Consider the following 15,343-nt stretch of genomic DNA (forward strand, 5'->3'; position numbering starts at 1 on the left):
CATAAATACTGGGTTTGTATTTACAATGGTGCTGGTTTTTCACTGGTTGCCCTTTTCTTGTGGCAACAGGTCACAAATCTTGCTGCTGTGATGGCACACTGTGGAATTTCACCCAGTAGAATATGGGAGTTTATCAAAATTGGATTTGTTTTCGAATTCTTTGTGGATCTGTGTGAATCTGAGGGAAATATGTGTCTCTAATATGTCAATACATTGGGCAGGAGGTTAGGAAGTGCAGCTCGGTTTCACCTCATTTTGTGGGCAGTGTGCACATAGCCTGTCTTCTCTTGAGAAGCCATGTCTGCCTACAGCGGCCTTTCTCAATAGCAAGGCATGCTCACTGAGTCTGTACATAGTCAAAGCTTTCCTTAAGTTTGGGGCAGTCACAGTGGTCAGGTATTCTGCCACGTGATTACTCTCGTTTAGGGCCAAATAGCATTCTAGTTGCTCTGTTTTCTTTGTTAAATCATTTCCAATGTGTCAAGTAATTATCTTTTTGTTTTCTCATGATTTGGTTGGTCTAATTGTGCTGTGTCCTGGGGCTTTGTGGGGTGTGTTTGTGTTTGTGAACAGAGCCCTAGGACCAGCTGCTTAGGGACTCTCTCCAGGTTCATCTTCTTCTGTAGGTGATGCGTTGTTATGGAAGGTTTGGGAATCAGCTTCCTTTTAGGTGTTGTAGAATTTAACGGCTCTTTTTCTGGATTTTGATGAATTAGTGGTATCGGCCTAATTCTGCTCTGCATGCATTATTTGGTGTTCTGCGTTGTACACGGAGGATATTTTTGCAGAATTCTGCATTGCAGAGTCTCAATTTGGTGTTTGCCCATTTTTGTGAAATCTTGGTTGGTGAGGGACCCCAGACCTCACAACCATAAAGGGCAATGGGCCCTATGACTGATTCAAGTATTTTTAGCCAGATCCTAATTGGTATGTTTGAAATTTAGTTCCTTTTGATGGCATAGAATGCCCTTCCTTGCCTTGTCTCTCAGATCGTTCACAGCTTTGTGGAAGTTACCTGTTGGTGCTGATGTTAGGCCGAGTATGTATAGTTTTTTGTGTGCTCTAGGCAACGGTGTCTAGATGGAATTTGTGGTCCTGGTGACTGGACCTTTTTTGAACACCATTATTTTGGTCTTTTACTGAGATTTACTGTCAGGCCCAGGTCTGACAGAATCTGTGCAGAAGATCACATGCTGGCTGTAGGCCCGTCCTTGGTTGTGACAGAAGCAACCAGTATTCACTCAGCAACAGTAGACATTTGACTCGGATTCTAGGTAGGGTGAGAACCGGGTGCTGCAGACTGTTCTAGTATTGCCCGCGCAACTAGTTCGTTGATATATATGTTTGAAGAGGTGGGCTTAAGCTGCTCCCTAGTCTCACCCCACGACCCCTGTGTGAAGAAATGTGTGTGTTTTTGCCAATTTTAACCTCACACTTGTTGTTTGTGTACAATGATTTACATACGTCGTATGTTTTACCCCCAAACACCCACTTTCCATTTCATTTCTGTCATTATGCTATACTCTTCCCAATCAAAGTATTTTTAGCGTGGAGAGAGGGTTTAGGTGCACTTCGGTGCTCCGGTATTTTTCAAATAACATTGACATTAAAGCTTATTTCCTTGACATGACTCCTGCCAGCACTAGAGAAGAAAGTTCTCTCTTAGCTTGACTTTGTTCTGACACGCCTGAACAGTTCCATTTCCCCGTCTCCCCTGGGGCCCTTTGCATCTCCCAACTTATAACCCAACATCCTTCAAGACCTTCAGGTGCCCTGGTGCACTACACTATCTAATCCATACACTATCTTTAGCCCCTTTATCAAACAGGACCCTAGTAGTACTAGTGGCTCTGGCTCATCCATCGACGGTCTATGGATTAAGAAGTCACACCAAGATATGGAGGTACGCTAATACAACAGTGGAATAGGCTACCTTGTGCAGAAGATCGAGGTGTGGGGTCAGTTAGGTAGGGGCAGTCAGTAGTAGATGATCAGTCTCACTAGAATACAGTACCTGCTGCTGGCCCTTGAGGAAGTCTTCCCTCTTGCCAGTTTTGGTCTTCTCTGTGCTGCTCTGCTGCAGGTGCTTCAGTCTGGAGGCAGCCGAGGAGTGGACTTTACCCACAGCTGAAGAGCTGYTGCCTCCCTGGAGAAGGAGACAAGGAGAGGAGAAGAGGGGAGAGACGTGAGTAKTAGTGYCACAGAGCACGAACAGATTTACATTTCATTCCTTTTAATCAGACATATACCAACTCAATAGAAGCTCTCACCCAGTATGCCCGCCGGCTGCTGAAAGCCCTAMGATCAGGGTGCTCACTATAGCCTCGCTGAAACAACTCCCTACTATCCGCCCCACTGACTTTCAATATATCACTACACACTGGCTGCAGAAGATCTGACAAACAGGTGAATATGGAAATGGGAAATTCAAAGTGGTGTTGCTTAGCATGGCTGCACCGGGGGCTCATCATATGATGTCGTCGGCTCAACCATTTTCTCTGCCTCTAATATGCAAAAAGCAAATACACACTCACTCACTCACTCCACGCACATCCTATCTACTCCCCAACCTCCTCCATACACGCACATGGGCTAAGAGGAAAGGCAGTGCTAATGATTACAGGAGACAGAGCGCCCAGTATGGTATGCTAATATGAATCATTCAGGGGTAGAGTAGGGAACCTGGGTGAAGGATCTGATTGGCCTAATGAGACCSAGTTAAAGGCAGTGGTGGTTACAGTACTAAGGGTGATGCAACAAGGCGGGAAAACGCTGCAACTCCACACCAACCCCACGTCAAGCCCACGGGACCTGTTTCTCCAGCTGAACGGCCGAGAGGAGAAATGGTCCCTGACAGTCAAGCCCCACTGTAGCTTGGCACTCCACTGCAGTTGGACTGAGTGTCAGCCTATCTACACACTGAGACAACATGGTGGTCCATGCTACACTCTACCTCTTCACCTGTCTATCTCTAACTCTCTATCTATCAGCATTACTCAACCATGTATTTCATTTTGGGAGCTTTACAAGGAGTGTTGACCTAAAGGTGAAATGACAAACTCCGACTCCCAGCATGCAATGAGCCCTCCGAGGTCTGGTCTGCCCTATGCTAATGATTTACTATGGGATAATGAAAACAACAGTGTGTGTCTGTATTCAGTTTCAGACCAATTTGTAAACAAGTCTCAACGTTTCGATTGTCGATAAGCCGAAAGAAAGTTCAAGGTAAAGCTATAATAGTTGAGGATGCAGGTAACTGGTAATTGATTACAGAGACGGGAGAAGTGGCAAAGGACAAAGAGAAGACAAGACAAAGACGTGAAGAGAGGGGGGGAAATAAAGAGGGGAGAGAAAGAGAAATGACAGTTTATTGCAGCAGAGATTGGACTTGCCCTGGTTTACAGAGTAGAAACAGAAGATCAATGAAAAGACAATGAACAACCCGTCTCCAAGTGGACAGTAGCCCCACATGACTAATCACAGAACAGAGAAGGAGAGCATCTGCTGCAGGCCCCTTGGAGTTGAACAGATTTTAAACATTCTGTTTGGACTGCCAAAATCTACCCGTTTTCACAGGGAGCAGACRACAGATTACTTCTACGTGGGAATTGGCAGGTTGAGAGGTTCAACGGAGGTGTGAGGTACAACTCCATGTGAGGTTGGTCATTTACGTGCTGTCAGATTCCCTCTGAAGTCAATAGGAGGAAGACAAGATAAAGCTTCAGCTTCAGCAGAAACAGCAACCCCAACACTTAAAGGCAAAAAGACAGAAGAGGATAGAGAGAAGTGAGTGCCCTCTAAAGAGCAGAGTCTATGCAGGGGTGCACGTTATAGACCTTGGTCATCGTGGCAGGAGTGTAGSAGGGTTTGGGCTTGGGTGGGACTGGGGGCTTCTTGGTCTCTGAGGTGGTGGTACCAGGCGTCTGGGCTGGGTCTGGAGCCTCTGACAAGGCAGTGTCAGTGGGGRGTGTKSGGKKGGAGAGRTGCACTGTGGTGGGGTGGCCACTGAGCTCCAGCAGGGTGTTCTCCAGCTCGCGGATGGTTTCATCCAGGCTGTCCAGCCTSCTGTAGGTGCTGCTCCTAATGTCCTCTCCYTGCTTCCAGGGGTTCAGWCCCTGTTCTTCCCTGGCCTGGCTCTCCTYACAMCCTGCAGACCCTTTGGGTTTCACTGCTGCTTCTGCAGAGTCCTGACTGGGCTCCGGAAGGGTGGCTAGAATGCTCTTYGTTCCAGTRCTGTGAGGGAGTGTCARKTTCCTGGCCCCTGTCTCCACCCCTCTCCTCAGAGCCTCTCTCAGAGAGTCCTGCTGCTCAGGRGMGAGAGTTATCYTGGAACCCAGGGTACTGRGGCTGCTGCTCAGGCTGCTGTGAGAAGAWYSTGCTCTGGKYTTGGGGWCCACCTTGGATGACCCTGTGTCCTCCTCCCTGCCCAGCAGTAACTGCAGCTTCCTGTAGGCCTCTCTGACCGTCACAGTCTCCCTGAAKAGTACCAGTAGTGGAGCCCCACACAGACGGGTTTCAGTGCTTCCCTCTGAAGGCTGAGGTGGGATGGTSAGTGTYTGTAGAGCCTCTCCCCAGGTCCTGCTGAGCTTCTGGGYCTCYGAGGGTGACATCACCATCACCYCCAGCTCAGTCAGMACCAAGGACAGCTCYTCTCTCTCYTCCCTCTCTTCCTYCTTCTCAAAGGACTCCAGGATTCTCAGCTCCCCCCGCCGAGARGGCTTCCTCTGGGGCTGGCTGACGGGATCCTTCCCCTTAGAGACCTSCTGGATCTKGGGGACTGTCTGGGGAGGAGCAGTCTKRCTCTGGGACTGGYCCACTGTTGGGGACATCTGATGGTCCTGTGTCAAGTCTCTGACAAAGCCTTCTGAGGGAGAGRGKGAAACTGACACRYACTCTGTCAGCACAATCCGGGGGACAGGAGAGAAGGAYGRAYCAGGAAGGGCCATGCTCTGTGCCTGTTAAACAAAATGGGTGAATAGAAGTAATATTCCATCATACATTCAATAAGATAAAATAGGATTGTTTKCTRAACAGTGTAATGGTAATTGACTGGYTCTAAAATACTTCTCATTAGGGCACTAACCTGTGAGTGTGATGCCAGTATGCTGGCAGTGCATTCTGAGCTGCCCTGCTTCCACTGTATGCCAGAGCAGTCCAACGATGCTCTAGACAGCTGGTAGACACAGTGTAGAGTTTCACAACTGCTCACGCACGCACGCACACACACACACACACACACACACACAGACACACACACACGTGCGCGTACACACACAAACACACGTACACAAGCCCTCACACACACACTTGCACATCCATGCACTTCAGAGCACTGCAACCAACACAGAGAGTGACTAGTCACAGGAGTGTTTGTGTGTAAGGAAGAGTGATCACTCCATCAGGGTGTGAGTGTGTGTTGGTATAGGGTGTGTGTGTCGTCTGGAGACAGTGTGTTTAGAGGGTGTGTTCTGGTAGTGTAGAACAAGGGGAGTGCTGGACCAAAGGGCTACATTTAAAACAATAGTACAACCTCCTTTACTTTCCCTACAGCACCAAGCAGAATAGGGTCAGTGTACAGTCGGTGTGCTGGTGACCAGCTGCTGTGTTTGACAGGAGACCCTGTGGAGAGCACTCTGCAGGTAGAGATAAAAGGTGAGGATGGGACKGTGTACTCTGGGAGGGGTGTAGAGATCAGGGATGGAACATGGGAGTGTGTATTTGAGGGAGGGGGTAGAGGGGTGGAAGTGTTAGTTCGAGGAGGAAGGAGGGCGAGAAGGAAGGTGAGGGCAGTCTCAGGAAGCAGCAGTCCACACAAGCCCTCGCGAGGTCAGGGAGGGCGTTACCTTGGTGCCCGGGGGCCCTGGGGGCCATAGGTCAAGGCTGGAGGGGGGCACGCTGGTCCTGCTGCGGGGGACACTGGGCAGGGAATGGGGGGAGTGGGGGTGGCTGAGCCTGAGGGGGCTCTCTGAAACAGCTGGCAGGGGAAGGGTAGGAGGAGGGAGGGGAGAGTTGAAATAATGTAAATAATGGTGAAATTAGGATAAGTTATCCATGATATCAAGATCAATTATTAAACGGGACTATCAAAAATTACAGTAAAAAAAAAAAAAAATCTGTCCAATTTATTGTTTCACTAAGTGCCAGCAGGCATCAGAAAGACAAACACACAATCAACGCTTCACTTAGGTCCACGTGGCCAGCCTGGGTTGGTCTGTGAGCTCCTGGGTGACACTCTGTGTGTGTGTGGACTAAGCAGTGTGATCAGCAGGAATCTGGGCCCACAGTGAATGGACTCTCTGTCTCAGTGAGAGGCTGGGTGTGGAGGACATATGGCACCTGCTGCTTTGACCTGACCACCTCTCTAACACACAAGCAGCCAGCTAATGAGCCTACAACGGTCGTGAGTGTGGTGTGTGTTGTGGTGTTGTGTGTGATGTGTGCTGTGGTGTGTGTGTGTGTGTGTGTGTGTGTGTGTGTGTGTGTGTGTGTGTGTGTGTGTGTGGTGTGTGTGTGTGTGTGTGTGTGTGTGTGTGTGTGTGTGTGTGTGTGTGTGTGTGTGTGTGTGTAGCTACAAGCTCTCGGCAAAATTAGGGAAGCGGAGGAAGTGTCGTTTTTCAGTAACATTTCCCATTCCGTCCACCCTTACCTAAAATCCTTCAGGGACCACTTCTACGAATACTATATAAACTCTGCAAACACTATTAATCCACTATTTCTGAAGCTGGTATACCAGTACCTCCAGTTCAGCAGCGATCTTGTCCTCCTCTCCCTCTTCCTTGTCTCCAGAGACGATGGTGGGAGGGGTGGACGCAGGACGCGGGTTTTCAGACACCGTCCGTCGCAGCTTCACATGGGGCTTCTGTGCTTCTCCCTCCTCCGCCTCCGACTTTTACACACATACATAGTGGAGATCAGAAACTAGGCAGGAGGTGCGTGTGTATGTATGTGTGTGTGTGTGTGTGAATATACATCCATGCCTCATGCTCTGTCACCTTCATGCTCTTGCCGGGGATAAGGGTTTCTCCACTGCGGGTGATCAGGCCAGCCGGGGATGATGGGAAGCTGCGTCGAGGTGGCGGGGGAGGGGGCGACTTCGAGGGCTTCTCTGTACGATAGCGAGTCACTGTCAGCTGCTCTGCATCTGTGGCAGGCAGGGCAGTACCATGGGCACCCGTTAGAGAACCGGACAGAGTACCTTCATACTGGCACCACAGCCGACACCGACACATTCATGAGCTGAGTATGTGACAAAACACTGCTGCCCATCAGTACATCAAAACCGGTCTACTGCTCCCTCTGTTGGGTAAGGAGAGGTCTGCTGTATCCTTACCAGAACCACGTCTGGAGCCAGGTTCCTTCCCCGAGAGCTTGTGTGTGGCGTGCTGGGGCTTGGTAGGGCGKTGCTCTGGGGTCCCTCCCCCACTCTGGGGGGTCTGAGACTGGGAGGGTGTGTTGGAGGAGGGCTTGTTGATCTGCTTGGCGGCAAAGTCCAGGTCTGGGATGGCCTTCATCAGCTCAGCCTGGGTCTCCTCCAGCAGACGGTTGATGTCTTGAGCACTGTACTGGGTCAGACTGGCCCGCTTCTCCTCCCAGTCCCGCTCCGCTGCCTGGGGAGGGGGAGCCATAGAGAGATATAGCACAGTGAGGGATATTGTATACACACGCAGACACCACAGGAGGTTGGTGGCACCTTAATTGGGGAGGACGGGTTTGTGGTAATGACTGGAGCGGAATAAGTGGAATGGTATCAAATACATCAAACATGTGTCTGATACCATTCCATTCACTCCGTTCCAGCTCTTATTATGAGCCGTCCTCCCCTCAGCAGAACCCACTGACACTCACTCACACATGTGCAGACATCCACACTTGTAGGCCTACTCATGCCTACGCACACTCTCCTCCAAAACCCATACATACTGTATCATCATACCAACGCTACACTAGGACAACTACAGATTAATCACTAGAATGGAGTAACAGAAGGGTTTCTTACCAGTCGAACCTCCACAGACACAGCCTTATCAGCGGCAGCGCGGTTGGCCAGCTCTTCCAGGGCCCGGCCCTTGTGGGGCACAGGGGGATGATTGTCCCTGTGAGGGCCAGAGGAGGGCTGGCTGTGTCCATGACCGTGACTGTGGCTGGAGTGGGGGCTCCAGTTAGACAGGCTACTGCCGCCCCTCAGGTCACTGAGGTTGAGAGGGGGGCTGGTGGGCATGTCAAAGTCAGAACTCTTACGCAGGTCCTCACTGCTGTGCTTGGGGAAGTCCTCCTGCTTCTTCCATACGCCCTCGTTCACTTGCCTGACCACACAAACACAGCCAATGTCAGGCGATGACAGTAAAGTCTGTATATTGGCCATTATGTGGTCAGTGCTGGTGGGCTGTGGCTAGACAATGCAGGCTCTGAGTTAAACATCGTTCATGTACCTGTGATGTGGATCAGTGTCGATGTTTCACTGATGGTCAGTGTGTTGGGTCGTACCTGCGCATGGCGGTCAGTGTGTTGGGTCGTACCTGCGCATGGCGGTCAGTGTGTTGGGTCGTACCTGCACAATGGCAGTCAGTGTGTTGGGTCGTACCTGCGCATGGCGGTCAGTGTGTTGGGTCGTACCTGCGCATGGCGGTCAGTGTGTCAGTCGACGCTCTTTGCAGCGTTTCACAGCAGTGCGTCAGTCTGTGTGGCTCCCCTTCAGGAACTTGACAGCCTCCACCTCCACCCTCACACACCCGCATCTTACTCTGCAGACTGGGGAACTGGTCTGGAGGGAGACAGGGAGAGAGAGGGGACACTACATCTTACTCTGCGAGACTGGGAAACTGGCTGGAGGGGGACAGGGAGAGAGAGGGGACACTACATCTTACTCTGCAGACTGGGGAACTGGTCTGGAGGGAGACATGGAGAGAGAGGGGACACTACATCTTACTCTGCATGGACTGGGAAACTGGTATGGAGGGAGACAGGGAGAGAGAGGGGACACTACATCTTACTCTGCAGACTGGGGAACTGGTCTGGAGGGAGACAGGGAGGAGAGAGGGGACACTACATCTTAACTCTGCAGACTGGGGAACTGGTCGGAGGGAGACATGAGAGAGAGGGGACACTACATCCTTACTCTGCAGACTGGGGAAACTGGTCTGGAGGGAGACAGGGAGAGAGAGGGGACACTAACATCTTACTCTGCAGGACTGGGGAACTGGTCTGGAGGGAGACATGGAGGAGAGAGGGGACACTACATCTTCTCTGCAGACTGGGAACTGGTCTGGACGGAGAGACATGGAGAGGAGAGGGGAACACTACATCTTACTCTGCAGACTGGGGAACTGGTCTGGAGGGAGACATGGTGAGAGAGAGGGGACACTACATCTTTACTCTGCAGACTGGGGAACTGGTCTGGAGGGAGACATGGAGAGAGCAGAGGTGACACGTACATCTTACTCCTGCAGACTGGGGAACTGGTCTAGGAGGGAGACAATAAGAAGAGAAGAGTAGATGGACAGCATTTAAACACGCACACTACGGCGCTCACGAGGAACAGGGACAGAGAGGGGACACTACATCTTACTCTGCAGAACTGGGGAACTGGTCTGGAGGGAGACAGGGAGAGAGAGGGGACACTACTCTTTACTCTGCAGACTGGGGAACTGGTCTGGAGGGAGACAGGAGAGAGAGGGACACTACATCTTACTCTGCAGACTGGGGAACTGGTCTGGAGGGAGACAGGGAGAGAGAGGGGACACTACATCTTACTCTGCAGACTGGGGAACCTGGTCTGGAGGGAGACAGGGGAAGAGAGGGGACACTACATCTTACTCGCTGCAGGACTGGGGAACCTGGTCTGGAGGGAGACAGGGAAGAGAGGGGAACACTAAATTCTGTAGCATTAGCTCGCAGACGGCCTGGGGGAACTGGTCTGGAGGGAGACAGCGAGAGAGAGGGGACCACTACACTCTTACTCTGCACGACTGCGGAACCTGGTCTGGAGGAGACAGGGAGAGAGGAGGGGACACTACATCTTACTGTCTGAAGACTGGGAAACTGGTCTGGCAGGGAGACAGGGAGAGGAGGGGACACTCACATCTTACTCGCGAAGACTGGGAACTGGTCTGGAGGAGACATGGAGAGAGAGGGGGAACTAGATCTTACTCTGAAGACTGGGGACACTGGCTGGAGGGAGACAGGGAGAGAGAGGGGACACTACATCTTACTCTGAAGACTGGAACTGGTCTGGAGGGAGACAGGGAGAGAGAGGGGACACTACATCTTACTCTGAAAGACTGGGGAAACTGGTCTGGAGGGAGACATGAGAGAGAGGGGACAACTGATCTTACTCTGCAGACTGGGGAACTGGTCTGGAGGGGAGCCGGGAGAGAGAGGGGACACTACATCTTACTCTGCCAGAACTGGGGTAACTGGGACTGGGAGGGCGGACAGGGAGACGAGAGGGGAGCACTAACATTACTCTGAAGACAGGGAAAACTGGTCTGGAGGGGGGATCAGGGAGATAGTAAGAGGGAACTACAGCTTACTCTGGCAGACTGGGGAAACTGGTTCTGGGAGGGGGGACAGGGAGGAGAGTAGGGGACACTTACATCTTACTGCCGTGCAGACTGGGGAACTGGAACTGGAGGGGGGGGACAGGGAGAGAGAGGGGGACACTACATCTTCATCATCTCAGGAGTACAAACGGGAGTCTGATTCTGAGAGCGGTGATTGTGATGTCCTGGATGTTTGGAGACTGATGTGTGTGCTGTGATTGCTATCTAAGTCAGTGCCTACAGTGTGTCTGTGAGGTGATAAGTGTATGAGACCAATGTCCAGTGTGCCTGTGAGTTGATCAGTGTATCAGACCCGTGTCAGTGTGCCCTTGTGAGGTGATTCAGTGTAATTCAGACGTGTCAGTGTGCCTGTGAGTGATCAGTGTAGCAACTCACAGGAGGTTGGGTGTCCGCCTTTAATTGGGGAGAACAGGCTCGTGGTAATGGCTGGAACGGAATTAGTGGAATGGTATCAAATACATCAAACACATGGTTGCCAGGCGTTTGATGCCATTCCATTTGCTCCGTTCCGGCCATTATTACGAGCTGTTAACAGCCTCCTGTGATGAGACCCTGTCAGTGTGTCTGTGAGTGATCAGTGTATCAAACCTTGTCAGTGTGTCTGTGAGTGATCAGTGTATCAGACCGTGTCAGTGTGTCTGTGAGTGATCAGTGTATCAGACCCTGTCAGTGTGTCTGTGAGTGATCAGTGTATCAGACCGTGTCAGTGTGTCTGTGAGTGATCAGTGTATCAGTGAGTGACTTACTCTTGAGCTCTGTGAGTGTCTCTCCTAGTTTCCTCAGAAGTGAGGCCTTCTCCTCCAGCTCCTGAACCGTCACCAGCTTGTGATTGACAGACGAACCCTTCTGGATATCCTCCACTGACTTCTCCAGGTCACTGGAGAGACAACACAGCAGAGACGTGTCAACACAAGGCCTTCACAGTTAACATGAAAACGTTTGTGTTATGAAGACTGTAATGTTCTACTGAGAACACTGTGGTGTGTGTGTCGAAGCGAGAGAACCACAAGACCGATAGAGAGACATACACACAGTCTGGACACACACACGTACACACGAATGCTGGCACACAGACACAGACACAGACACACACACAGACGCACACACCCACACACACACACACACACACACAAGCTGACGAAGCAAAACCACTAATGAAAATCCAACTTAATGATGTCAAGTAAATCAGCCTGAAGCCATATGGCCAATCAAAATTGTATGAATATTTAAATGAAATAAAATGGCTGTTAGCAACGGTTAATAACAAGCCTAGATCAAACGAGGCAAATGATTCATTCAACAATGTCCACTCGTATAAAGTTACACACTCTGCTAAGCCAGGCAGTGTCTGGGTAACGCATGGGGATTGTTTGTGCTGCCAGTAGGACGGCCTGTATTACTGCCTTAGTACAACCATATTATTATCATAGGAGCTCCTTAGAACCTCAATGATCTTAATGACCTACAAAAAATAACAATAATAATAATCATGTGAATAGATTTTGTCAATCAGTCAGTTAGTCAGTCAGTCAATCAGTCAATCAGTTAGTTAACCAGTCATTCAACAAACTAATCTTAATCAAGGAATGATCCCGTGATCAGGTGAGTTACTGACTGGAGCTGCTGGATGATAAACTCCTCCTCGTTGAGGTACTTGAGTCTCTCCTCTTCCACCAGGAGGCGCTGTCGCTGCAGAGGGTCCTCCTGCTTCCGCAGAGCGTCACTCACACGCACGTTCAGCTCCTTCTCCGTTCTTTTCAGCAGCGTCTTCACACTATCCTGGTTCTGGAGCTGCGCGCACACACACACACACACACACACACACACAAACACACACGCACACACGCACGCAAACACACACACACAATCACACACAATACTGAATGGTTAAACAAGATTATATTGTGTAACTAATAGTGTTCTGAATGATAGTCCTTGTAGCAGAAATCAGTGTATTGAAATTGTGTAGGTAATAGAGGTTACAGGTGTCTGAGGTCATACAGTAGAGAATTCTGCAGATCATTAATGGTACACATCTGCTGCAATACAATAGGCCTCCCTCTGGATTTGATATCTAACACCTAAGGTGGTCCTGCCCAGAGCAGTAAGTAGCTTGTAGAGGTCAAGATATAACATGGAATCAAGTGACAACATCCTGTTATTAGCATACCATCAGGCAGTTGTGCTATTAGCAATGAGCAAGGTTTTTTCTGGACCAAAAATGTTCCTGCAATTGGATACATTTTTCAACAGAGCTGACAGAATATTTTGCAGCGTGAAAGCTAATTTCCTGCAATTCTACTCTTTGCCATGGCTAATTCTGTGTTCTTATGCTCAAACATTAAAAACAAATCAATGGGACCCCAATCAGGGCCCCTGAGCATGTACCTATGTGTCTGGTAGGTAATGCAGACATGCAAAAACTACCCCTAAGTTCATTGTTTGATTATATTGGTGTCATTGATTTAGCTTTTATTTTTGTGATTTTTAGTTCTAAATATATATTATTAGAAATATATAGGTAAAACAAATAAAGTTAATTCCTTGATGTGGCGGCAACAATTGCCCAGTGGCAGTGCGTTGCTGCTAAAGAATACATGGGAGACACGGGTGTGTGTTGCTGTGAACAGTACTGCCCTGCCCTTGACTGCATATGGTGTGTTCTTTTTTTGACCTTGTCTGTCTAATAATGGGGATGCATTGCCTTGTCCATGAGTTTGTACCTCCACGTGTTGTGATATGTGTGTGTGTGTGTGTGTGTAACAGTATAGCTTCCTTCCTCTCCTCACCCCTCCCTGGGCTCGAACAGGGACCCTCTGCCACACATCGTCAACAGCCACCCTCGAAGCATCGTTACCCATCGTCCACAAAAGCCGCGGCCCTTGCAGAGCAAGGGCAACAACTACTTCAAGGTCTCAGAGCGAGTGACGTCACCGATTGAAACGCTATTAGCGCGCACCACCGCTAACTAGCTAGCCATTTCACATCGGTTACATGTGCGTGTGTGTGTGTTTGTGAGAGAAAGAGTGTTGTGTGTTGTGTCCTTGAGAGCTTTGCGGGCGTTCTGATGTGCCAGCGCTCCTGTCTGAGCCAACCTGTCTCCCTTGCTAACAGAATGTGATTAGCTGATGACGAACCATCAATGTGCGTGTGTGTGTGTGTGTGTGTGTGTGTGTGTGTGTGTGTGTGTGTGTGTGTGTGTGTGTGTGTGTGTGTGTGTGTGTGTGTGTGTGTGTGTGTGTGTGTGTGTGTGGTGTGTGTGTGTGTGTGTGTGTGTTGTGTTGTGTGTGTGTGTGTGTGTGTGTGTGTGTGTGTGTGTGTGTGTGTGTGTGTGTCTCACTCAGAGAAAAATAAGGTTCACACACAGGCAGAAAACAGCAGGGTTTCCAGTTAGAGAATTACACTAGTAGGACTTCTAACTCCTACTGCAAAGCAATCAAAATTCAATACACATCCAGAACTATGAATGAACTCTGTTATAACGTATGCAATACAACCACTACTGAGATGAAAGCACCTGCTTAGCAAGGGAAATTAATAATGGATTGCTTTAATGTTCCAGGGAATCAAACTGAACAACAGTATAAACAATGTGCTCTGCAGCATTACTTCTGATTTGACCCAATAGAAGCAATACATTAAAACCCCATKTATTCTGATCCAGCCACAGCAGTCACAATAAAAACATTTATACTCTCTTTCTGTTTCTTTCTCTGCATTACGCTACCTCTACCACGTTCACCCTTCCTCTCCCTTCTCTCTCTCGCTCTACATAATTCATGAGCATCATATATTATTCAGGCCTGGGGCCGTCTCCACGGGCAACGGGGCGGGTCAGAGGTTAGGAGTCAGGCTTGGGCTCACACACAGGTAAATGACTGAGATGAGTGCTACTCTCTAGTCCCACTGTGCTGCATTTGGCTTCCATTTACCACTTTACTCCTCTCCATCTGTGTCTTCTGCCCTCAGAACAGCCTCAACTCGTCGAGGCGTGGTCTCTACAAGGTGTCGAAAGCGTTCCACAGGGATGCTGCACCCGTTGACTCCAATAGTTCCCACAGTTGTGTCAAGTTGGCTGGATGTCCTTTGGGTGGTGGACCTTTGTTGAACACATGGGAAACTGTTGAGCGTGAAAAACCCATCAGCGTTGCAGTTCTTGACACAAACCGGTGCACCTGGTACCTACAGTACTACAATAGCCCGTTCAAAGGCACTTATTTTGTCTTGCCCATTCACCCTCTGAATGGCACACACACACAATCCATGTATCAATCGTCTCAAGGCCGAACAATCCTTCTTTAACCTGTCTCCTCCCCTTCATCTACACTGATTGAAGTGGATTTAACAGGTGACATCAATAAGGGATCATAGCTTTCACCTGGATTCACCTGGTCAGTCTATTTTATGAAAAGAGCAAGTATTCATAATGTTTTGTATACTCATTGTATTCTTTCTCCAACAATAAATCCCACCACTTAAACCCAGTTCCTCATCAGAAGAGAGTTGGTACAGGTACTGCTGCTGTGCCTCTCTGTGAGCACCAGTTGTATGTTGAGGAAATCGCAGGCTATAAAACTACAAAACCCAGGAGTCGTGAGCCATTGAGCTGGGCCCTAGGGAGAGTTTAACAATGCATGAAGTGGACTGGACCACTGTTATGTTTCATAAACTCTCTCTAAAGGAAGAGACAGACAGGGCAGACTRTTAAACGGCCCTGCGCTGTCCCTAAATCACATACGCCATATCCTCTACACCCTAAATCACATACGCCATATCCTCTACAC

General features: G+C 49.5%; 1 protein-coding gene across 1 annotated transcript in view; it reads right to left on the reverse strand.

Moving 5' to 3' along the window:
* The window catches only part of LOC112072219 (SRC kinase signaling inhibitor 1), an 86,014-nt gene that overhangs the window by 13,396 nt on the left and 57,275 nt on the right, over window positions 1–15,343 (reverse strand). Inside the window, 12 exon segments of the mRNA XM_070439700.1 lie at window positions 2,015–2,146; window positions 3,837–4,955; window positions 5,084–5,173; window positions 6,737–6,886; window positions 6,993–7,141; window positions 7,331–7,607; window positions 7,997–8,303; window positions 8,614–8,689; window positions 8,692–8,726; window positions 8,728–8,761; window positions 11,306–11,436; window positions 12,175–12,350. Of these exon segments, the coding sequence (XP_070295801.1) occupies window positions 2,015–2,146; window positions 3,837–4,955; window positions 5,084–5,173; window positions 6,737–6,886; window positions 6,993–7,141; window positions 7,331–7,607; window positions 7,997–8,303; window positions 8,614–8,689; window positions 8,692–8,726; window positions 8,728–8,761; window positions 11,306–11,436; window positions 12,175–12,350 (2,676 nt within the window).

The sequence above is a fragment of the Salvelinus sp. IW2-2015 genome, unplaced genomic scaffold, assembly GCF_002910315.2.
Source record: "Salvelinus sp. IW2-2015 unplaced genomic scaffold, ASM291031v2 Un_scaffold1858, whole genome shotgun sequence".
In the NCBI taxonomy this organism is placed as follows: domain Eukaryota; kingdom Metazoa; phylum Chordata; class Actinopteri; order Salmoniformes; family Salmonidae; genus Salvelinus; species Salvelinus sp. IW2-2015.